Source organism: Bidens hawaiensis, unplaced genomic scaffold, assembly GCF_021521415.1.
Source record: "Bidens hawaiensis isolate Kalapana, Puna unplaced genomic scaffold, B.hawaiensis_p1.1 tig00037257_1, whole genome shotgun sequence".
In the NCBI taxonomy this organism is placed as follows: Eukaryota; Viridiplantae; Streptophyta; class Magnoliopsida; order Asterales; family Asteraceae; genus Bidens; species Bidens hawaiensis.
Genome location: NW_027496503.1, coordinates 156850 through 182579, shown reverse-complemented (window position 1 = coordinate 182579; position 25730 = coordinate 156850). Strand labels below are relative to the sequence as shown.

At 34.8% G+C, this 25730-nt stretch overlaps 2 protein-coding genes and 2 pseudogenes across 2 annotated transcripts; 2 read left to right on the top strand and 2 right to left on the bottom strand.

The window, feature by feature from the left end:
* Positions 1 to 6108: 6108 nt before the first annotated feature.
* LOC143589163 (subtilisin-like protease) lies at positions 6109 to 8299 on the bottom strand (annotated as a pseudogene).
* A 2508-nt stretch (positions 8300 to 10807) lies between these two features.
* LOC143589162 (subtilisin-like protease pseudogene) lies at positions 10808 to 13027 on the bottom strand (annotated as a pseudogene).
* Positions 13028 to 14777: 1750 nt separating this feature from the next.
* Positions 14778 to 16251, top strand: LOC143589161 (11-beta-hydroxysteroid dehydrogenase-like 4A). Its single transcript, XM_077070002.1, has 6 exons — positions 14778 to 14972; positions 15046 to 15244; positions 15333 to 15412; positions 15489 to 15620; positions 15786 to 15945; positions 16042 to 16251. Exons 1-6 carry the CDS (start codon positions 14778 to 14780, stop codon positions 16242 to 16244), a joined length of 969 nt encoding a protein of 322 aa, XP_076926117.1. The 3' UTR covers positions 16245 to 16251.
* A 4519-nt stretch (positions 16252 to 20770) lies between these two features.
* Positions 20771 to 22663, top strand: LOC143589155 (11-beta-hydroxysteroid dehydrogenase 1A-like). The gene is made up of 6 exons (XM_077069996.1): positions 20771 to 20965; positions 21086 to 21284; positions 21376 to 21455; positions 21542 to 21673; positions 22192 to 22344; positions 22457 to 22663. The coding sequence occupies exons 1-6, from the start codon at positions 20771 to 20773 to the stop codon at positions 22661 to 22663; spliced, it is 966 nt and encodes a 321-aa protein (XP_076926111.1).
* The last annotated feature ends 3067 nt before the right edge of the window (positions 22664 to 25730 follow it).

Sequence of the window (25730 nt, the reverse complement as noted above, 5' to 3'; positions counted from 1 at the left end):
ATCATATTCCTGGTTATAAATAAACTAATCCCTTTAGAGGTAACCGGTAATAGATAGCTAAAGGTAAAAATACGGTTTCCATAGATAACTATGCACACAACCATGTTCATAGTCCCAACTTCCGCTAAATGATTACGTTCATGGGAAATCAGTCATAGACCGTGAGATTGAGGTACAAAAGTAAACCAATTCAACAATACGATCATGTACTATAAATGACGCATGTATTTGTGTATTTCGTGCTTGAGAGTAAACATGAACGGAAATAGGTCAACAATCGATAAATAGCCAAACTCAAGTATACATTTCATAACAACTTTCGAAGAAATTAGATACATAGGATTACTTCGATTATATCCAAATAGAATTATATAAAAAAATACATGAAGAAGAAGTTAAAGAAGAAAAAAAACGCAGCTTGCGATGCTTGTCTTCTCGAAGATAGGTGAGTTTGAGGTATGGAGGCTAGGGTGAGGGCGGTGCCATGATTTCTTAACTGAAACTCGTTGGTGTTGATGAAGGGGAGGAGAAAAATGATTTTTAAGATTCATTTTAATTTGTGAAAATCTGTTGCAAAATGTAATGATTTATAATTCCAAGTTAATTTATTTTTCTTTATGAAAAATGAAAGTCCTAAATTAGTGCTAAGGCTTGCGAAACTTTAATTTTTTTTTTTGATGTAAATTAAAGGTTTCCCTTTTGGCAGCATACTATGAAAACTTTAGAGAGAATCATCAAATAAAATAACTCATTTTGATAGAAATAATATAATAGCCTAATGGGCTTGGGACTTGTTTGAAAAAAAAGATTTTTATTTAACCTTGGAAAAATATTATATATAATAATAATAATAATAATAGTGATGATAAGAACAATAACATTAATAATAATAATAATAAAATCATTCGATTTGACTTAGAGTCTTTTTAAAGAAAATCCTTGATTAAATACTTGTTAATTAGCTATTTAAAATAATCGAGGATTTAAAATTACAAGTGTAAGGTGTTCATAAGGAAATGAATGCGGACAAACATGCATGGTTTAAAAAAAATAGGTATGTTTGACGAGTTTGAAGGGACTAAGTATTGGTGCAAGGCTAAGAGTGAGCTTAAAGTGATCAGGGAACGCGGTTTAGGGTATTGCATGACAGAAACAAGTTAGGTCTTCCTAAGCATAGTTGGTGTGTTTGGGTCACTACAATGGTACTAGGCTCGCAACATGAGCATATGGTAAAACATAAGGTGTGGTAAATGGTTGGGTAAAGGGTCGTGAGAAGCATTTCGATATTGAGAGGCGATTGAGTGGTGACGCATAAACGAGCCAAACAAAGATTGTGTTTCCGTGTTGGGCTTTTTTTTAATGGTTGGGTTGGCTTTGGGTATCTTGGGTTTGCGTTGGGTTTTAGATTGGTTAGGGCATAAATTTGGTGTTTGTCCCTTTTGTTGTGGTTGGTGTTGATGAGTTTTGATGCATTTGGGTCAGCATGGTCGGGATCACGACGACCTATTGTTTGAAAATATGGGTTGTCACTTTGTGGGTTAAGTTTCGAGGGCGGCGTCGAGGAAAACGAGAAGACATGTTACGAAGCGGAAATGATTTGCGTGACATGGGACGTAAATATGAAAATTTGAATTACTAAACAACATAAACACTATATGAAACATTCTTGAAATCAGAATTACTCTATATAAATAATTAAATAAAATTACACTAAAAAAAATTGAATTCAAGATTCAAATGTCCATGACCTACCATGGGTTTTCAGATTTCAATAAGAATTTTATAACTAATTAAATGAAAACTATATCAAATTTGCAATCAGAATATCCATGAACCACCATGGATTTTCGTATCCCAATACAAACTTAATATAAACAGTGAAATCAAATTGAAAATCGAGTATTCATGTATCACCATAATTTTTCGAATTTTCAATTAAACTAAAATAATAATCACATATTTGAATAAGGAAAACGAACTGAAACTCGGCTATTCATGTATCACCATGAATTTTCGAATTTCTAATTAAATCCATAATAATAAATGAATATATAACTAGAGAAAACGAATTGAAAACTCGACTATTCATGTATCACCATGACTTTTCGAATTTTCAATTAAAATCATAATAATAAATGAATATATAACTAAAAAGAAAGCGAATTGAAACCTCGACTATTTATGTATCACCATGACTTTTAGAATTTTCAATTAAAACCATAATAATAAGTGAATATATAACTAAGAAAACGAATTGAAAGCTCGACTATTCATGTAACACCATGACTTTTCAAATTTACAATTAAAATCATAATAATAAATGAATATATAACTTAAAAGAAAACGAATTGAAAACTCGACTATTCATGTATTACCATAACTTTTCGAATTTTCAATTAAAACCATAATAATAAGTGAATATATAACTAAGAAAACGAATTGAAAGCTCGACTATTCATGTAACACTATGACTTTTCGAATTTTCAATTAAAATCATAATAATAAATGAATATATAACTTAAAAGAACATGAATTGAAAACTCGACTATTCATGTATCACCATGACTTTTCGAATTTTCAATTAAAACCATAATAATAAGTGAATATATAACTAAGAAAACGAATTGAAAGCTCGACTATTCATATGACACCATGACTTTTCGAATTTTCAATTAAAATCATAATAATAAATGAATATATAACTTAAAAGAAAACGAATTGAAAACTCAACTATTCATGTATCACCATGACTTTTCAAATTTTCAATTAAAACCATAGTATAAACAATTCAGTGTTTGAAATCACATGGTGTATGAATTATCATAACTTGTATGTTCCGATAGAAATCAAAAATGCGTAATCAAAACGAACCAAAAGCTGGTTATTCGTGTATCACCACGACTTGTTAGACTTTTAGTTAAAATACATAAATCAAAAATGTGAAATCAAATCGAACCAAATGCTGGTTATTCGTGTATCACCACGACTTATCAGACTTTTAGCTAAAACTCATTGTAAAACACTGAGAGTCAGAGTCACACGTCGCATGAACCACCATTACTTGTGTGACATCCTTAGGAGTGTAACCATATTCTTTTCACAAAGAGAACATGGTCACATTTGAAAACATAAAGTTGTGATCCGTATGGCGTTTAGTGTGGTATGCTTTGGCTTAATAGGTTTCGTGCCATTTCCGAACTCTCCAGGTAAGCAACCGGGTCCACATCTGATTAGATTTGTACGCATTGCTTATCCTTAGGTTTCAATAACCTTGATGTCAAGAGTTCGGAAAACAAGCACGTCCCCCTGACAGTTTACTTCATACCCGCCACATATAACCATCTTTAATAAGAGGAAATATCGGAAAACCGAAATAAAATCGATTGAAAAATGTTTTGAAAATATTTGTTTTAGGCTAAGCCTTGGAGTTTGTGTGTGAATATGTGTACAAGCGATGTTATATAATATTATAAATATAAATTCAAGCGTACGAATGAACTTTAAATATAAGTGCAGGCACATAGCACATAGAGTATACATGCAATTAGGGCCCTAAAAATAAACTATAACTATACTAGGTCTAACCACCATCTTATAGTCACGGATCTAATACCAATCTGTAACACCCCGGCTTTAAGTGGAATACGCCTGGGTGCAACGTACAGATCACTCATAAGCTCGTAACACTATTAATAGTGACAATATATTTATTTTATTACATAATATCGCAAGTACACAAATAGTTTGATAATGAGATAATCAACATTACATCTAAATGAAACAAATATTATTCATTGAAATAATTCTAAGGTATAAATAGTTTTCTTGTCCTGGCACTTCCTCGTATCAACCTGCAGCACGTTTAAAATAATATATTTTGTCAACAACACATGTTAGTGAGTTTTCATAAGTTTTTGCGTATATAAATATATATAAAATGCGCGATTCAACGATCGTCATGCAATAAATATTCAAACATAACGTAAATGAAATCAAATAGTGTCGTCCTCCCATTCATTTAGCCGAAGCCGTAGAAGTCGGGGAAATGAGAACCACCTTACGTAAACAACCGAAGTCGTAACGTTAGACGGCGCAGGTACGTTCCGTCGGACCCTCCCACTATGTGTATGCGTTTGCGTTTGCGTAACTTCCACCAATAAAACAATAAACACGTTGCAAGCAAGTTCACGTATAATCATAAACAATATGCAAGAATAATATTAACATGTACGATATAAGTGAATCGATTTGTAAACAAGCGCATAACTAACGAAATAAAAACTTATGACGTGCTACACCCGAAAACATTATAAAGCATTAAAAATGGGGTTATGAAGAACTCACATGTTAAATAAGCAAGAATGAGTAAATAAGCGAAGATGTCTTTAAGCGAGTGAACCGACAGGGTTCAGTTCAATAAGTGACCCTAGATAAATAGATAACTATGATTAAAATAAGGTTGAGGAAAGACAAGAAATAGATGGCCGACATATTCGGTTTATAATTCTTAAACGAAAAGTTTGTTAAAAATATATTTTTGTTTTATTTTTATAAGTTAAATGAAATAGGTTAGTTATTTGATTTTTAATCAATTTTATTTTAGTTTTAGAATAAATAAATAATAAATAAAGGTTATAATAATTATTAGTTAATTTTAATGATTTCGGATCGTTTTCGAGCCAAATATTATTTAATAAAACAAGTTTAACGAGTGGTTCATGTTTTTGGTTGGACATGAACTTGGTTTGATTCGGGTTTATATCTAACATGCTTGAAATGATAAGATGGCGTGACATGTTGGAAATTCTTAGTCTTGTTTATTAGTTTTTCAAAAGTTACTTTTTAACTTAAACCTTATTTTTAACCGAACATTAGCGTGCCGACGAGTGATAGTGAAAACACAACCACGGTTGTTAATTTAGAGTGACAACATGATGATGATCACATGATATGTTGTACATAAATAAGAAAATAATTACCCGATGATGGAATATCAAAGAAGAAAGAAGAACTTGAAACTTGGATTTTCTTGCATCATTTGAAAAGCAATAACACAATTGAAAGTGTAAAGTGTTGTGGTGAATGATTTGTAGAAGTATGAAAGCCTTTATATAGACTTCAAATCGTTAATAACAAGGTTGAAGTGATTAATTGCATAAGCTAGTCATAAGGCTAGTCTTAAGCAATATTAATTATCAAATTAATGAGCTTTGACCCAATGTGGTGAATTAGGAAGTTAATTATCAATAATAAAATAGTCTAGGTTCATCCATACTTGAAAAAACAAGTCAAATGACGGGAATTTAGAGAGGACGAGAAGAAGGCGGTTGACTCGTCTTGAAGAATATCAATAATTATAAACAATTAAATAACATAATTAATACTCAATAATTGCGGAGATTTTATTAATAATCCGAAAATATCAAAATTTTAAAATGGCTGGGGTTTTCTGTTTTTTAAAAATGATCACAGTTATCGATTGCTTACATGGAAGAAAAAGTCGATTGAACAAGTGAACCCGTGTTGGTCATATTTAAATTCACATGCCTGATATAAATAATTTAAGATTCCTGCCATGGACGACTGATATCTTCTTATCTACCTTAACTTCCTGGAATGCAGGTATTATATTCCTATTGATTTTTAGTCTACATATAATCGAGAATGATCCAATATAATGATGAATATTGTTTAAACTTTTGATTTTGGTGATGAACTGAATGAAACTTGACGTTTGTACATTGTATTTGATGTATGCATACCAACTGCTCGATGAAATGCCTCTGTGAGATTATAATAATTTTATTTTACTTCATCAACCAAAGGCAAAACCAACTAGAATTAATTGTTCTGATGGTAGATGATTACCATTATCAGCAAGCATGCAGTAATGATGCCACTTTTGTGTGAACCACAGGCAACACCTTTTCATCCTTGTTTCTGGTTCTGATCTCGAGCTTTCAACGATTCTCCTATTTATAAACTTATAAATCATTCGAAACACATGGAAACAATGAATTTTCTTCCAATCATATTACTTATTTATATATAAAAGCATATATAGATGTGAATGTTATACAAGACGCAGGCACAAGAATATTTGGATCTTCATTCAAACTTGAATGAAAATGGGGTTCTAACTGTATACATATTAGATTCATCTACCCACGTCATATGCCCTTGCCCGTATGGACCTTTCTCCTTATCGTTAACATCTCGGCTAAATGTTACCTCGTATGTTTTCTTTTTCTGCACTGCTGTGAAGCTCATACCACCCTCATCATTGTGAATCACAATCTTAATACTTACACCCTCTGGTAAAGAAATGTCCTTGATGCTGTACCTCGAGTTTGCCAAACCAACATTAGTCACCGTCCTTGAGTATGTTTTGCTGTCACCTCTTTTTAGAGACACCGCGAAAGAAGGATAATTGAGCTCGGCCTCGGGTATGGTTTTTGAGCAGCTAGCTTTCTTTTTAACAATGGTTTCAATTTGTTCGGGCGTATAACCCAACCCACAAAGATAAGGAATGTAGTCTTCGGGCTGGATGTCAAAAACAAGGCCTGGCTCATGGGCTTTTGGTGGGTTTATGTGACCAGAGCTGATGGCGAATACATCAGCAGGAACCCTCTTTCATCTACAAAAGGCTCTCCGTTCCGATTTACTTGACTAGCCGTGGTCATTATTGCAGACTTGATAACAGCAGGAGACCATTCTGGATGTGCGCTTTTGAGCAGTGCGGTTATGCCTGCGAGGTGAGGACAAGACATTGATGTGCCACTTAAGAAGTGAAATGCTGCTTTAGTTCGAGTTTGGTTGCCGACCGACTTATGCCATGCTGCAAGAATTTCCACACCAGGCCCGGTGACGTCTGGCTTTAGGATTCCAGGACTTGCAAGGTTAGGCCCCCTGGAAGATGAAGAATCCATCTTTGGATCTGATTTCACACCGACCACAGTTACATCACAACGGATAATCGCAACTGGATAGGAAGTTGAGTTCAAATACTTCTTAATCTCAACCCCTTCCTTGTAACTGATATATGATGCCAGTAGAACAAGAGCTTCTGCTTCTATATTCTCACCAGAAACAATGTCATTAGCAATTATGATGGCCACTCCACCTGCCTCCTTAACTGCCATTCCCTTGCCAATATCACTCATCCGATACACATGATCACACAACACCACCTTGCCCTTAACGTCAATGTGGTTCAGTGTCGCTTTATCGCACCCTGCGGGGTAAACAAGAGGCCTAAGCTTCTGGTCGGAACCATTTGGTTGGCACAACGATTCACTGTGAAATTCCTTCTCGTTTCCAAGAACAACTGCTGTCCTGAAACTTCTATCAATTGTGCTAGCCCCGACTGTAAGGGTCCATGGGGCCTCATTTGATAATGTTGTATTGTCCGGCCCAGAATTACCTGCTGCACAACTCACGAAGATCCCTTTCTGCATGGCACTGAAGGCGCCAACTGCTATAGTTTCATCATAAAAGGGCAAGGACCTCCCACCAAGTGAAAGAGATAACACATCAACACCATCTTCAATAGCTGCATCATGCTCGCTAAGACGGCACTACCTGGACAACCGATATAGATGATACATACTTTATAGCTGGCTATGTGAGCGAGTGGTGCCATCCCACTTGCAGTACCATTCCCCAATCCGAATTCGTTTGCATTGTCTACAAAATTCCCTGCAGCAGTACTTGAAGCATGTGTCCCGTGGCCTTCCTCATCCACCGGAGAAGTTCCATTAACAAAGTTTCTTATTCCGATCAGCTTGTTATTACACCCTGCCACTTCACATTTACCCTTCCATGTTGATGGTGGAGTGGGGACGCCATCATCGTTAAAAGACGGATGTCCGGGAGTAATTCCAGAGTCTATAACCCCGATTATGACTCCCTTCCCATAGTTTGTGTCTTTCCATAGACCTGAATTATGGCGCAAGCCTAGAAAGTAAGGTGAACAAGTTGTTTGTAACTGATACATACCTTCAGGCCTTACAGATAAAACTCCACTCAAACCCTCCATCATCTCAGCTTGATCTGCTGACATTTTTGCAGAAAATCCTGTAATCACGTGCCGGTATGCATAGACCATCTCTGGTTTCTTGTTTGATCGCGCAGCTACTTTTAACGAAAACGAGTTATACCATTCATTAATGTTTCGGGTCTGGCCTTCAGGTAAACTTAAGTGAGCGATGTAAGTTTTGAGTTCAGTTGCTTTGGTAGGAAATACATTGAAAATGTTGGTGCATGTGAGAAGTAACACAAGCCCAATTGTTGGCGACATATTTTGTTTGGAATGTCTTACCCGCTGCTTATGGTGACTGAAGATGTTGTGGATATTTGTATGTCAAGGGCTAATCTTGATAAGTATTTATATATCATTTTGGCGAGATGACTTTAGTTTATAATCACCTGAGTGGACGCAATCGAATACGTATTATACTTTAGCATTAATCTTCTAACAAACAACAGCATTTTAATAGATGCTGATACACACATAGTTTGATAAGTTATGCTCACTCAATCTCCTAAAATTAGGAAACTGATTTCTAAAAGTTTCCCTTGTCTAAAAGGTGGTTTAAAACCCATGAAAGTTGGCTAGTTTTCAATTTTCATAGTGCTATATCTTGCTTCTAATACAAGGTAGATTAACTTGTCACTAACTATAATTTTTCTCTAACAAATTTCTTAGTGTTTTTAGGATTATTCTTTGTGAATTGTCAATTTGTCATTATCCTCCAGTTTTAGCGTTTAACAAAAATGGCCTAAAAAGTAAATACTTGGCTAGAAAACCGAATGACTATACGTGATTTGATTAATTAGGTGAATATATACTTCAAGTAATTTTGTTGAACATTCTGCTTACTTTTTAATTCAGAAATTAGTTTGGGCTCAAGAATCTTATGCCGGTGAGTTACTTATTTTTCCGAAACTTTGAATTAAATTTTAATATAATATTTATTTTAATACTCTGTAATTTAATTGTGTTTCGAGTTTTGATTGGTGCATCTTATATACATGTTTCTGCTTCTTTCTTGATGTACTCTTATGGGCCATAGAATCACTCTTCTTCGCTTAAAACATTGTCATGGTGTATTTAGGCTCATATATGTAATTAGTTTAGACCATACTCTTGTCATGAACAATTATTGACTGGTTAGTCAACAAAATCCGAAACAGTCAATGACCCAATGTCAAATCATTTCTCCATTGCTGAATTTTGTTGACATGTTGACTGAATCTTTGACAAATCTGACTTAAATTTTTAACTCTACCGAACCCACAAATCTTTTTCAGTCCCCTTGACTTCATATTCCTGTGAACCCCTTCCACATTAAACTATTTACCAAATTCAGTGATTAAATATAGTGATGAATATTATTTAAACTTGTTATTTTGTGATGAATTAAATGAAACTTGCATCTACATTTTGTTTAATGTATGTATACCAACTGCTTAATGAAATGCATGTGCGAGATTATAAACTTAATTTACTTCAAAAATCCATCAACCGAAGGCAAAAACCAACTAGAACAACTAACTTTCAGTCTCAAAAGTCATCATAAGGTATAGGAATTAGGATCATGATCATCCAATCAATTTTCAGAAATTATTATAGGTGTACAAGAACTACAATGTGGTAGATTTGCAATTTGTTCACATTTCTTTCTCATTGAAGTAAAAGTGTCATTCACTCACTTTGATGCATGCTCTGGATATATGTTATACGCATATTATCAGGAATGACAATGTTGTTTCAGTTGCGCGGATGAAGGCAGCTGAAGTGGCTCTGAAACCAACACAAGTTGATTTTAGTTATTTGATGTGTGCTTTGGTTTTACTATAACTTGTGATTTATTTTTTTATACTGTTAACTTGACATTCTGTTAAAACTATAAGATCAAGTTTCTATCTTAAGTTGACCAAGTAATAGTCAAATTACTAATTCGATTCTTTTACATGCATGTAGGGTTAGTAATCATTGTTAATCATCAGTAACTTGTTTGTTCTCAATACAGGTATATAGTCATTGAGTGATAGTGAATATTATTGTAAAAAGATTTGTAGTCTACTAGTCTTGTGGAGTCTGAATATTTGAAAGATTTAAGTTTGTTTTTATTTTATAAGTATCTCTTGAGTAATTTTGACACATTCCAACACTGATTGCAGCAAAAGGCTTCACTGGAGTTGTAAGGAAAGCTTGCTGCTGAGACCAATAGGGTCAAAGGTGAGTCTTGTGTTGACTTTCTTCAGTTCCTTTTTGTTCAGATGTCTTTAGGCTATAATAAGCAGTTAGCAAACACACGAGGTTATTGTTGATAAATGAAAATGTGATTCCTCTTACGACTTACACATCTCAAAAAAGGCGTATATATTGGTGTTAATAATATAATAGAGTCACTCAAGGATAGTTGAAGTCAAAATGTTGTCCTTATATAACAGAATTTGAATTTGGTACGGACTTGATTATGTCGGTTATCCTTGGTCCAGACCCAAGGACTGAGCCAAACCCGAATTCTTATAGAATATAAGGAATTAAGGACTGAAGATCAACTTGTTTAAATCATAACCTCAGGTAGTTATAGTCCAAATAAATGTGTAAATACACCGTTAAATTTCAACGATTCTCCTATTTATTTTTACAAAATTTTATAATAATAAACATATAAATCATTCGAAACATATGAAAACAATGAGTTTTCATCCAATCATATTAGTTATTTATATATTAAAGCATATATAGATAGATGTTCATATTATACAAGGTGCAGGCACTACAATATCTGGATCTTCATTCAAACTTGAATGAAAATGGAGTTCTAACGGTATACATATCAGATTCATCTACCCACGTCATATGCCCTTGCCCATATGGACCTTTCTCGTTATCATTAACATCTCGAATAAACGTTACCTCGTATGTTTTCTTTTGCTTCACCGCTGTGAAGCTCATGACACCCTCATCATTATGAATCACAATCTTAAGACTTACACCCTCTGGTAAAGAAACGTCCCTGACCAAATAACGCGAGTTTGCCAAACCCACATTAGTCACTGTCCTTGAGTATGTTTTGCTGTCACCTCTTTTTAGAGACACAATGAAAGAAGGGTAATTGAACTGGGCCTCCGGTATGGATTTTGAGCAAGTAGCTTTCTTTTTAATGATGGTTTCGATTTGTTTGGGCGTATAACCCAACCCACAAAGATAAGGAATGTAGTCTTCGGGCTGGATGTCAAATACAAGGCCTGGCTCATGGGCTTTTGGTGGGTTTACGTGACCAGAGCCGATGGCGAATACATCAGCAGGAAGCTCTGTTTCGTCTACAATGGGCTCTCTGTTTTGGTTTACTTGACTAGCCGTGGTCATTAATGCAGACTTGATAGCAGCAGGAGACCATTCTGGATGCGCGCTTTTGAGCAACGCGCCTATGCCTGCAAGATGAGGGCAAGACATCGATGTACCTGCTATGATGTTAAATGTTGCTTTGGTTCTTGTTTGGTTATCGACCGACTTGCTCCATGCTGCAAGAATATCCACACCGGGCCCGGTAATGTCTGGCTTTAAGATTCCAGGACTTGCACGGCTAGGCCCTCTTGAAGAGAAAGAAGCAATCTTTGGTTCTGATTTCAGCCCGACCACAGTTCCGTTACAACTGATAGTTGCAACGGGAGAAGAAGTTGAGTACAAATACTTCTTAATTTTAACTCCTTCCTTGTAACCGACATATGATGCCGGCAGAACATGAGCATCTGCTGCTATACTTTCACCAGAAACAATGCCATTAGCAATTATGATGGCAACTCCTCCTGCATTCTTAACCATCACTCCCTTATCCACATTACTATTCTCTTCATCATAATCACACAACACTATCTTCCCCTTAACATCAATATGGTCCAGCGACCCTTCATAGCACCCTGTTGGGGGGTAAACAACAGGCCAACACTTCTGGTCGAAACCCTTTGGTTGGTACAAGGATTCACCATGAAGTCTCATCTCGTTCCCAAGAACAACTGTTGTCATGAATCTTCTATCGATTGTACTAGCCCCAACCGTAAGGATCCACAGGGCCTCATTTGATAATGATGCACTCTTTGGCCCACCATTACCTGCTGAACAAGTCACGAAGATCCCTTTCTGCACAGCACTGAAGGCGCCAACTGCCATAATATCATCATGAAAGGGTAAGGACTTCCCACCAAGTGAAAGAGACATCACATGAACACCGTCTTCAATAGCTGCATCCATGCCCGCTAAGATATCACTGTCGTCACAGCCGGTGACACATACTTTGTAAGTGGCTACATGCGCCAGTGGTGCCATCCCACTCGCAGTTCCGTTCCCCAATCCGAAAACATTTGCGTTTTCTACCAAATTTCCTGCAGCCGTACTTGAAGTGTGTGTCCCGTGGCCTTCCTCATCTACCGGAGAACTTCCCTTAACAAAGTTTCTAATTCTGATAAGCTTGTTATTACAGCCTGCCACTTCACATTTACCCTTCCATGTTGATGGTGGAGGGGGGACGTCATCATCATTAAATGAGGGATGACCTGGAGTAACTCCAGTGTCTATAAGACCGATTATGACTCCCTTCCCATAGTTTGAGTGTTTCCACAACCCTGAATTATGGCGCAAGCCCAGAAAGTTAGGTGTACGAGTTGTTTGTAACTGATACATACCTTCAGGCCTTATGGATAAAACTCCACTCAGACCCTCCATCATCTCTGCTTGATCCGGTGACATTTTAGCAGCAAATCCAGTAATCACATGATGGTACGCGTAAACCATCTCTGGTTTCCCGTTTGATCGTGAAGCTACTTTTAACAAAAATGAGTTGTCCCATTCTTCAATCATGTTTCTGGTCTGGACTTGAGGTGAACTTAAGTGAACAATGTAAGTTTTGAGGTCAGTGGCTTTGGTAGGAAATACATTGAAAAAGGTGATGCAAGAGAGAAGTAACACAAGACCGATTGTTGGCGACATTTTGTATCTCATAACGCTTATGGTGATTGAATATTTTGGGAACGTGTATATGCCAATGCTACTCTAATGGGTATTTATCATTGAGGCAAGAGGAAGTTTAGTTTCTACCACATGAGTGGACCCAATCGAATACGACATTATTCTTTAGGAATAATCTTCTAACAAACAGCAGCACTTTAATAGCTACTGAGACACACACAATATGCTCACTCAATCGCCTAGAATTAGGAAACTCCATTTCTACAAGTTGGTTAGTTTTCATAGTGTTATATATATATATATATCTTGCTTTTATAACAAGGAAGATTAACTTATCACTAACTGTAATTTTTCTTAAATACATTTCTTAATGCTTTTAGGATTATTCTTTCTGATTTGTCATTATCCTCCATTTTGGTTCAGCCAGCTTTGAGTTTGTTTTGAGGCAGTTACACAAGTGTGTCTTCTTTGCCATTACCGAAGGTCTTCTTCCTGGCTTCGTCTACAAGTTTGTTTAGCATATGACAAAAGGCCTAAGAACTTGGTTAGAAAACAAAATGACTGTACCTGATTGTTTCATTAGGAGTAAACTACAAGTAGTTTTGATGAACATTCTGCTTCCTTCTTAGTATAGAAATTTGTTTGGGCCCAAGAATCTTTTGAGGGTGAGTTTATTATTTCCCAAAACTTAGAATGAAATTATAAAATTATATATATTTTAAACCCTTTTAATTTAATTGTGTTTTGAGTTTTGATTGGTGTATCTTATATACATGTTATTTCATGTTACTTACATACTAAATACATTTCTATAACTACAAAGCATACTACTTTGATCTTTTCTTTTTTTCTTTTTTTTTTCCATTGTAGATTATGGGGAAAGAGAGCTATAAAAAATTAGATTAACATGAAATAAGATAAAAGAAAATGCTTGAAATTATGTTGACACAAAAGGGCTTGATTTAATATTTTTATGATCAATGCTTGTGGGCTTAACATATATCCAAGATCTTGTTGGTTGTAGAGATGCACAATATGGGTTATGGGACCAAAACGGTTCGGGTTATAAACCGAATCGGTTTGGTCAAAACGGGTTTGAGGAGAAACCATAAAAAATATTTGAACCCATACAAATCGATTTGGGTCAACTTAGAAACTGGTTTGGGTATACAAACTGGCGGAACCGGTTTTTGTGTTATTGGGATGGGTTATGAATTGGTTTGGGCCGTGAGAGGGGGAACCGGTATCCAAACAGCCAGGTAGGGGTTGTTTAGAATCGGTTTGGGTCAAACCGGGTTTTGGTATTATCGAGTCGGGTTAGAAACCCGTTTACCAGGCCCAAACTGGTTTTGTGTCCATCTCTGGTTGGTTGTGAAGTTGTCAAATCTGGAGAAATGATGGTTTAAACAATTAAAACCCATAAAACACCGTTTCTTATTGTCGAACATTCTCGTTTTGGTTTAGCCAGCTTTGTAAACAATCGTTTTCCCGGCCAGCTTTGTGTTTGTTTTGTGCAGAATCTCATCGAGTTAGACATGCATATTGGATTTGCTATTAATGAATGTTTTCTTTGGGTACAAGTTTGTTTAATATGATTAATCAAGAGATAGTTCCAATTAGTTAATGTAGATATTTGTTGAACTCATACCACATTATTTATGTGACAGTTTAACGACCTTATAGACTAACAGTTTAATTAGTTGGGTCCACTCCAGAAGGCCAAATCTATACTCAACCGTCAAACTCTAATTATAAATTCATAGGAGATGAGTGGTGGTGCTTCTAATTATAGCCAGTCATGTATGAAGCATGTTTTAATAACAACTTCACAAATGCACTTGTGTATTACATCTTCTTGTCATTTTTGCTTCTTATTTCACCTTTATTATTCGTTTTGGAACTCGTAATCACCGTAAGTTCAAGCTTCCGACGCAATGAAAACATGTCCGGGAAAGTGGTCTTGATCACCGGTGCTTCATCAGGACTTGGAGAGGTACGTAAATGATCGATCATAACCTTAAACATAAGTCAACTCGTGTGTATTCAATAAATACGCAAAATGGCAGCTCATGGCATATGAATATGCAAAACGAGGGACGCTTTTAGCGATTACAGCGATAGAAGAACCAGAGAGTCGACTCGAGCAAGTAGCCAGTACGGCTCGTGAACTTGGCTCTCCTGATGTTCTTTACTTGTTTGCTGATGTGTCAAAGGTCGACGAGTGTAGGATGTTCGTGGAAGACAGTGTTAAACATTTTGGTCAATGTGAGTAATCAGGAATCTCTTAAATAAGTAGCTTTTTTCACCCTCATTTTGTGTGAATTAAGCCATTAACATGCTACGTGGTTCGCAGTGGATCATCTTGTTTGTAACGCAGGAATCGGACCCATTTATTCTATTGACATTGATGTCTCCAAATTTGTACCTGTTATGGTATATTAATCCTTTAAAACTTTACTAACTAAAAACTCATGTGCACAACTCTAATGGATTTCCATTACATGTTTAGGACATAAACTTTTGGGGATCGGTGTATCCAACTCATTTTGCAATCCCGCACCTCATGAAAACCAATGGAACCATCGTCGTTAATGCCTCGGGTTCTGGCGTGTTGAACATACCGAAAGGCGGCGTCTACAATGTAACGAACACTATATTCACTAGCTTGACTCATGCATTATCATTCTTAACCATAATATATCCAATAAACTGAATAAGTCAATCCTATAACTTCTATTTGAGTGGAACCATGGCCAAAGGGGACCATTAAAGATATAAAATCTGATTTTCTTTTTAATTCTCCCAGGCAAGTAAAGCAGCATTGATCAGCTTCTATGAGTCCCTTAGACATGAAGTGTCCCCGGTAGTAAAAATTGCAATCGTGACACTTGGGTTCATAAAAACAAACATCATAACAGCAAAATATTCAACCAACACTGCTGGTGTTAGCCTAAAAAGAGTAAGCAGTAATACGAATTGCAAGAGATCGAACTATCTGTTATATATTACTAAGCCAAAAGCTTACTAAACCAAACTACATATACACTTTCGGCAAGATATAGGAGATGTGTACCCAACGATGTCACCTGATGCATGTGTGAAAGCCATAGTGTCTGGAGTATGCAAGGGAGAAACGTCCATTACACAACCGAGGTTCGTTAAGGCCCTCTTCTTGATCAAGTGCTTATTCCCAGGAGTACACCGTATCTACGCCAACATTTATTTTTCCTCGATGTTTAATAAGCTGCAAAAGGTTGGATCATAAGCTACCCGTTGCAACAACATATATAGGCAACGTTATACCACCAGAATCATTAATGTGTATATTAGTGTTTATCACAACTACTTATTATATATTTTGTTTTCTTGTATGTACTTTGTAATGTTACACATGACATTACTGTTTCCAGTCTTGTATGAAGTATAAGTATATATATGGTACAAAAGACATAGTTGACTTCTTAATTTATTTAATGATTTAAAAGATTAAAGACCTTACCAATTCTATTCTTGTGGCAAAACATATATTATCCAGCACAAATACCATTTGGAGGGGTTCAGTAATATTGGGTTAGAAGGTTAAACTGTCCATCCAACATGCCAAAGACGTGACGAGAGGCATTCAACATAGGTATATCATGTTGATCTTCGGCATGACGTACGCACCAACTACAAATGAACAAACACAATACGCATTTTCCCTAACGGCTGATGTTCAATTCGAAGACTTGTCTGTTGTTTGTGACAAAAATATGATTGCCATGTCCTGGTGTGTGAAACTTACGATTCTATATTAGGATATATGCACTACGGAAGAACTAGCTAGTAGCTACTAATGTCTTTCATGTTATATATATATAGAGAGGATCCAATACAATAATCCTTTATTGTACATTACGTACGCGATACTTCTAACCATTGATTTTCAGAAACCCAAAATCACAATTACACTAATCTGTTCGTCCCTCTCCCTCAATCCGTCTCCACCACCCCTCACCGACATCAACACACCTCCTTCACCTCCGCTCGTCGGCGCCATCAACACTCTTCGTCACCATCATCGCCGTCGACAACGAACTCATCGGAAAAACGCAAAACTCAACCATAGACCTGCCATGTGGCCTATTAGGTGGTGCCACGTGCCACTCTACCGTGGTGGCTACGTCGCTAGGGCAACGGAGAGATGGGAGGGCCCGTCGCGTAGCATGACAACGCCCATCCTCGACTTCCTCCTTGTTCCATCACGTCGCGCGATGGTTTCTGGGATATGCCCATTCGTAGCGTGATAGGTATCGGGATATGATTTTTCTCGTTTTTCGTGCTGGTTTCTATCATATGTGTTCGGGCCTTTGGTTCTTAGTTATGTTAAGGGTATTTTGGGCCCCTTAACTTTGGTAATTTGACACTTTTGAATTGGAAGTTTCTGGATGCTACACATTGCAGCGTCGAGTTGAGATGAATTTGATCGGCTTCAGTTACGTTCATTACATGTATGAAAATTAACCTAAAAAATAATTTCGTCAAAATTTTATATTAAAAAAATTAAAAAGTAAAATATACATAAAAAAGTAATAACAGTAATAAATAAAAATAAAAAACCTAATATAACAATAAAAAAGAAGGATAACTCAGTCTCACATAGGGGTGTGTACGGTTTAGGTTCGGTTTGTTAATGGCAATAACCGAAACCTTAACCAAACACTTTTTGGTTATTAAAATTTAATAATTGTTCGGTTTCGATTAATCCGGTTTTGGTTAATCGATTATTAGTGGTTAATTTAGTTTGGTTCAGTTAATTAACCGCTAAACCCAAACTTTTAGCACAAACCAAATTTTTTTAACCTTTATTAATATTAAGAATTTTACTAAAATCAAAACCATGAACATCATAAACAATTTTACACATTAGTTCCAAAATATACGCAAGGATTACTCATGAACTCAGTTTTAAGTTTTAACAGGTGAATAGCTAACTGTCAAAGTCACTATATGAGATAATAATAAATGTAATTTAAAGTCACTATCATACGAAACGAATTAATATATGTACTAATGAAATAAAAATGTCAAGATCAAGAATACAATGGTTGAAGAAAGTTGGATAAATATCATTTCGAAGTATTGAAATATAATATTCTTAGAAGAAGATTATTGTTACGGATAAAACTATTGATTAATCGGTTTGGTTCTGTTATTAAAAATGGTTTACTGAAACCGAACAGAAAATCAATTCAAAAATCAAAAAAATCAACTATCGGTTAATGCTTCAGTTTGGATATTTTAGTTAATTCGGTTTTATGCTCACCTCTAGCCTCACACAACTATAACCACACAAGACACATAAAAGCAATGTTGTTGAGACCGGACTGGACCGGCCGGTTGGACCGGATCAGTCTATTGACTGGTCCGGTTCTATGCAGTTCCCTCGTTTCCAGAGAACCCAAGCAGGTCCGACCAGAAAACCAAACCGGTTTTACTATAATTTTTTTTTTTTGAAAAATTTTATTTTCAGCATTAACCATTATTTATAGACGAAAGTTGTTTGACTAGTCAGACCGAAGCCGATTGAACCAGTGAACCGGTTGCCCGATCCAATTATAAAAACATGTCCTAAAAGTATTAACTTTCATGATTTGATTATATGCATGTGAAAGACGAAAAGTAAAGAGTTTTATATAATAAAATATAATTGCAAACCTATTTTCAAATTCATGTAGCTTACACATCGTGTTTGTTAGGTATGATATTTCATATATATATATATATATATATATATATATATATATATAGGGAAAGTATAAAATGAAAACCCACTTGAGTTGTGAAAACCCGTGACAACCCTATGTAACATTGTTTTTTTTGTTACACACGTAATATATGTTACATTTAATACAAAACATCGAAAAATAAAAAAAACATTTTTTTGCTATTTTTTAACATTTTTTACTAATTTTTATATATGTTTTCAGGAGAGATAAAATGTTATATATATGTTTACATTTTTTATTAACTTTAATTGTGGACCACAAGATTTAAAATTTAATTAAAAACATGTGGTTGAGAATGAATTTCTAAAGTTTTCACAAGTGGGTTTTATTTTAACATAACCCTATATATATATATATATATATATATATATGGGAGATTTCAAATGAGAACCCTTTTGAGTTTTAATAACTCGAAAGAACTCAACGTAACGATTTTTTTTTTCGAAATTTTTTTTACACATGCGTAATATATGTAGGTTACATATACGTAAAAAAATTACATAATTTTTTACGCACCGAGTCGACTTTTTACACATGTGTAACGGACGTAAAAGTTTGTGTAATCACTTACATATTTATTCTCTCTCCTACTTTGACTTTTTGGTTAGATTTAATCTTAACCACATATTCCAATCCATTTAATTAAATGTGTGGTCAAGAATTGAGTTTTTAAGTTCTTAAAACTCAACATGGTTCTCAAAATATCCCTCCCCTATATATATATATATAATGATGAAAATAAAAAACCTGAGAAAATATTATAAAACATACTTAGATTATTTTCTCTCTGTCAAATAATAATAATAACAATAATAATAATAATAATAATAATAATAATAATAATAAAGGTTTGGATGACGCTTTTATTATAAAACAAGTAGCATCTCATATTTGCAATATAGTTTTTATTATTTATTAAACGGTGTCTAATATTATTGGTGTAGAAATATACAAATAATGATTTTAGTGTTAAGAGATGTTAGTCTTGTTGTAATGTAGTCAACTAGTCATATGTCGATCACATTAGCAGATGAGTTGATGGCACAACTCAGTTTAACAACGGACAACAATCTGTTTGTTAGAGCATATATGATAAAATATATGTTGGTTCAGCTTTGGCAGCACATGGCTTAGTTAGAAATTGTAATATGTATGGCCATCATAATAATAATAATAATAAAATAGAGGCTCTAGAAAAGCGGGACCTATGTTTGTTAGTTGTTACATTTAGGCTAGGTTCTTTTTAGATTCAAGTTCAGTTACGAGAACTTTGGCCACCACATAAAAACCATTTTTTTTTAATTTTTAAAAAACTTTAGAAGAGCTTCTATACACATTTAGAAGTTTAGAAGTATTTTCGTTAAAAAAACAAACTGAGATAATTTTAAAAAATAATCGACAAAAATCCACATCACATATGTAACAACCTATGTATAAATGCTAACACAAGGATTTGAATAAATAGATATAAATTAGTATAAGGATTTAAATGCTAACAACCTATGCCAAAAAAAAAGTTAATAATAATAATAATAATAATGTAACTCATGTCCATTTTAATTACCAACCATGTTATACATATATTATGAAGGACTTAAATAACTAAATATAAATTAGTAAGGATTAGCATGATCTGTGAATAGATAACCTAAGTATCTTGGTGGTGGGATAAGACTTAGTGACCATAAGGTCCTGGGTTCGAATCTTAAGAGGGGTTTTTTCTCAAATATTGAGTTTCCTCCTGAATTGGTGGCTTGGTGGTGGTTATGATCACGTGGTATCACTGGTGGCACGATGATACTACAGTGGTCCGTGAGTGATCCAAATTAGTTGTATAAAAAAAAAAAAGAAAGATAACCTAATCTTTTGTCCATATTTATACTACCCACGTCATATAAAGTAAAGTACTAACACAACGATATAAATGACAAATTATTAGCTGGTAAGGATTCGTATGGTATTTTTATATATGTGTGTATATATTACAGGGGACGAATGGTGGTGCTTCTGACTATAGCCAACCATGTATGAAGCCTACTTCAGTAACAGATTCACAAATGCACTTGTGTATTACATCGTCTTGTTACTTTTGCTTCTTATTTCACCTTTATTATTCGTTTTGGAACTAATAATCTCCATACGTTCAAGTCTCCAACACGATGAAAACATGTCCGGAAAAGTGGTCTTGATCACCGGTGCTTCGTCGGGACTTGGAGAGGTACGTAAATGCTCATAAACCTCTGATGGGCTTCTAATTGCTTGCAGGTCCCATTTTATTTTTTTACAAAATTTGGCCATTCAAAAAATAAAAAGTTAATCCAATGCATAAATATGGCAGCTCATGGCTTATGAATATGCAAAAAGGGGGGCGAATTTAGCGATTACGGCGATAGAAGAACCAGAGAGCCGACTCGAGCAAGTAGCCAATACAGCTCGTGAACTTGGCTCTCCTAATGTTGCTTTCTTATTTGCTGACGTGTCAAAGGTCGACGAGTGTAGGATGTTCGTGGAAAAGACTGTTAAAAATTTTGGTCGATGTGAGTAATGCTTAATTAACCTCTTAATGTATTTTTTTTCACCCGTATTAAGCCATTAGCATAACATGCTGCTTGATTAATTGGTTCGCAGTGGATCATCTTGTTTGCAACGCAGGAATCGCACCCCTTTATTCAATTAACATTGATGTCACCAAATTCGAACCTGTTATGGTAGGTTGATCCCTTAAAATTAAAGTTGTACTAGTTAAATAATGAATGTGCATGACTCTAATGGATTTCAATGTGAATATGTTTAGGACATAAACTTTTGGGGATCGGTGTATTCAACTCATTTTGCAATCCCACACCTCATGAAAACTAATGGAAAGATCATCGTCAATGCCTCGAGTGCTGGCGTGTTAAACTTGCCGAGAGGAGGCGTCTACAATGTACGAATGCATATTTCCATATGTAATTTTTCTTAAATAATCATAATATACCAATGGGGGCATTTATACACACACGCCATCTAACATTTAATCTCATACTATTTTAAACGACTGTTCGAACAGAGGTTGGACGACTGTACCAAAAATTTTCAAAGTGTGACAGTCTATGGTCACGATGGTCGTCCAGATGTAAGCCAAATGTTGTTTTGACTATTAAATTTCAAAGTTTGATCCCCCCTATGGTTAGAACGGTCGTCCAGATCTTGTTCAAACAACTGCTCTAACAGATAATCTTTAAAGTTTGATTATTTTGGTCAAAACGATCGTCCGATCGTTTCATGGACGGTTGTTTGATGGTGTGAAATCAAATGAGGGTGGTGTAGCTATAGCGCTACGAAATAAAATGATTCATTCAATTATATCCTACGAATTCCAAATCTTTAAATGGACAACCCTTTTAAAAGTTCACTTTTATATATTTGTAATAGTGATACCCTATGCTAATCAATGTCTCTCAGGCAAGTAAAGCAGCATTGATCAGCTTCTACGAGTCCCTTAGACATGAAGTATCCCCGGCAATAACAATCACAATCGTGACACTTGGATACATAAGAACAAACCTCATAACAGCCAAATATTCAACCAACAATGTTGGTATTCAGCTAAGAAGAGTAAGTAGTAATTACCGTGTTGACGAATTTCCCTACAAATTGCAAATGATGAACCATCTGTGGTTACTAGCTAAAGGAATACTAAACCTAACTACATATATGCTTTTGCCAGGATATAGGAGATGTGCACCCAACGATGACGCCTGATGCATGTGCGAAAGCCATAGTTGCTGGAGCATGCAAAGGAGAATCGTCCATTACACAACCAAGATATATTAAGGCTCTCTGCTTGGCCAAGTCTTTATTCCCAGAAGTACACCATATCTGGTTCAATAGTTATTTTGCCTCATTGTTCGAAAAACTGCAAACGGATGGATAAGCAGTAACTTCGTTGAACAACAATGGGAACTAGTTTTATACCTGTCCGGTGGACGTGCTGTTTAATGTCATAATATCATAACTCAATTTACCTGGGATATCCTCTGCAGGTCATCTCTGAGCACGTGATTTTTCATTGCTTAGTACATCAACTCTTGCTTGCAGCTCTTCACACTCAGCCTGCACACACATTATTAAACTAAAACTAAATTTCAGAAGTCAAATCTGCATGGTTAAATGCATTAGTAACAAAAAAATAAAAATAAAATAAGCCTTTGATTTTGTCATACAGGTCACAGGTTCAAATCCAACTTCCATAGGTTTCTGGAAACAATTCGGTTTTGAGCTCAAACCGAAACCACAAACAAAAAATTCAGTTTTGGTATTTGAGCTTGAAATTTTGGAAAAAAAAAGGTGGGCGTCACAAAATAATGAATCTCGACTTGAAATTTTGGGTTTTAACTTTTTTTTTCTAATGAATGACTAATTGATTATTACCCATTTTGGGCCTAAAGTTTTAAGGCTATACCAGTTATTAACCTTTTTTTTATATAAATTATTTAGCATTCCAATATAAAAATTATAATCCATAAATTCAATAACAATTTTTTTTTGGATATATGGGTTTGTTAAAAAAAGTCTGGTTTGGTTGGTACGGTTCCATTATTTTCGGTACACGCAAAACCGAAAACAAACAGAAAATGCAGTTTTTGAAAAAACTTAGAAACTATACCATTGGTTTTGGGTTGAAATCTGCTATTTCGGTTTGATTGTGTCGGTTTTCCTGGTCCCATAACATGGCTTTATGAGCTATTGAGTTTACCCATTTATGGGTTCCGACCGTCATTAAAAAAATTAAATCAGGATAGATTTCGTGAATTCGTTTAACAACTACCTGCTTGCGTATTCTCGATCTCCTGGCCGACTATCAATTAGATTACTTTCTCTTCTGCCTCTTCAGTTCCTGTTCATCCTGTTGTATGATAATTGCATTACTTAATTATTTAGAGCATTCTCGGCCAGTTCCCTAAAAATATGTGAGAGAGATTTGTAAATTATGTGGTATCGTTATGAGTGGTTGTGAGTATAGTGGAAAGAAAATGTTATACGGGAAAGTTAAATTTGGGGTTTCACTGCTAATACCGTATAATTTTTTAATATTTTCTAAAAGTGGTTTTGTGTTGAGGAAAGAGAAAAGATAATTATAAAGGTAAAAAAAGTATTATTTAATTAAACAGTAGAGAAAAAAACAATGAATTTTAATGTAATTATATGATATATAATGATATATGGTAGATAATGGGTTTGGAATGCTCTTAAACATTAAATCCATATAAGATATAAACCATATAATAATATCTAAAAAAAAGCATATATACAAATAAAAAAAGGGAAAAAAAACTTTTTAATTTTAGGAAAATTTGAAATAAATAATCCCACCTTTTGTGTATTGGTCAATAATAATCCCACATTTAAAAATCACTAGCAACGGTCTCACCTTTTAACTATTTTTGTCTCACTGGTCCTCCGTTAAAAAATACTTAACGTCGTTATGTTTTTTCCCAAGTTTCAAACCGATGTTTTAGGGCTTTTGATCGGAAGAACGATGTGAGTCGACTGATGCAAAACTTATCTCAAAACGGTGATTCAAATGGCTTGATTTTTGTTAATTGGAAATTCAAGCACCCGAATTGAAACATTGTTTCGTCGTTTGGATCACCATTTCGAGATAAGTTTTACATCGGTCGACTCGTATCCTTCTTCCGATCAAAAGCCCTAAAACATCGATTTGAAACTAGGAAAAAACTTAACGACGTTAAGTATTTTTTAACGAAAGACCATTGTAACAAAAATAGTTGAAAGGTGGGACCATTGGTAGTGATTTTTAAATATAGGATTATTATCGGCCAATACACAAAAGGTGTGATTATTTATTTCCAATATTCGTTAATTTTATTCATACCCGTGCCTACTGTCCCATTAATGGTGGCAGCACCATTGCTTGAGGAGCACTAGATGGATTAAATTGCATTCTCACAGTCACATTTCTGTCCGTAGCAGTCATATTAACAACAGGATTGTCATTCTGCAAATTGGCTGCATAAAAAAATTGTAATTTTATATTATAAATCAAAAAGGGCAAAGCAAAGGGTCAAAGGACAAAGTTTGAATTACCATATGAAGAACCATCATTGTGCACTACCAATATTAAACTTCATAACTAGAACATGCTAGTATGCTACATCTAGGCGGGTTACCATATTCCTTTTACAATTTAACAATCATTTCTCGACCCAGTGACCATTAAAGAGGTCATTATTATTTAGCAATAGGTTGACAAAATTGGTAGTCTGGGTCAATATAGGAGTGCAAATGCCCAACTGATCTGTAAGCGAACCGAACGTTCAATTAATGCTCGTAAACCGTTCGGCGGGAAATTCGTTTATGTTCGTTTATTTAAAACGAATGAACATGAACAAAAAATTTGTGTTCGTTTAATTAAACAATCGAACATTAACACGTGTTTCGTTCGTTCATTTATGTTCATGAATGTTCATTTATATATGTTCGTTTACATATTAATTAAAAATAGTCAATTAAATATTTCAGGATGAGTCATCTACTTAATGGTTTTATATTTGTTCATTTATGTTCATTTAAGTGTCCTCATTTATTTCTGTTTATGCTTGTTTGTGTTCATTTACATTTATTCATATATGTTAACTTCATTTATGTTTGTTTATTTTTGTTCAGTTATGTTCGTTAACGTTCATTTAGATTCTAAAAAAACGAACATAAATGAACACAAACATGCTCATTTTAAAATAAACGGACATGAACACAAATATTTGTTCAATTAAGTGTTTGTGTTCGTTTAAAGTTAAATAAACAAATACGAACATGCCCTTGTTTATGTTCGTTCGGTTTGTTCACAGGTTTATGACCAACATAAAATAAGAAATGTGAAATCTCCTACTATCATGGATGTGGTAATATGTAAAATATAATTAAAAAAAATACCAGAAGAAATCCCGGAGCGTTGAGAAACACGTCTAGTGCACAATGCA

Bases quoted from the DNA above. Each gene is read 5' to 3' on its own strand.
- LOC143589161 (XM_077070002.1), top strand. From the start codon at position 14,778: ATGTATGAAGCATGTTTTAATAACAACTTCACAAATGCACTTGTGTAT. The intron at 14,973-15,045 runs GTACGTAAATGA...GCAAAATGGCAG, and splicing joins CTTCATCAGGACTTGGAGAG to CTCATGGCATATGAATATGC. The intron at 15,245-15,332 runs GTGAGTAATCAG...CGTGGTTCGCAG, and splicing joins TGTTAAACATTTTGGTCAAT to TGGATCATCTTGTTTGTAAC.
- LOC143589155 (XM_077069996.1), top strand. From the start codon at position 20,771: ATGTATGAAGCCTACTTCAGTAACAGATTCACAAATGCACTTGTGTAT. The intron at 21,456-21,541 runs GTAGGTTGATCC...GAATATGTTTAG, and splicing joins CCAAATTCGAACCTGTTATG to GACATAAACTTTTGGGGATC. The intron at 22,345-22,456 runs GTAAGTAGTAAT...TGCTTTTGCCAG, and splicing joins TTGGTATTCAGCTAAGAAGA to GATATAGGAGATGTGCACCC.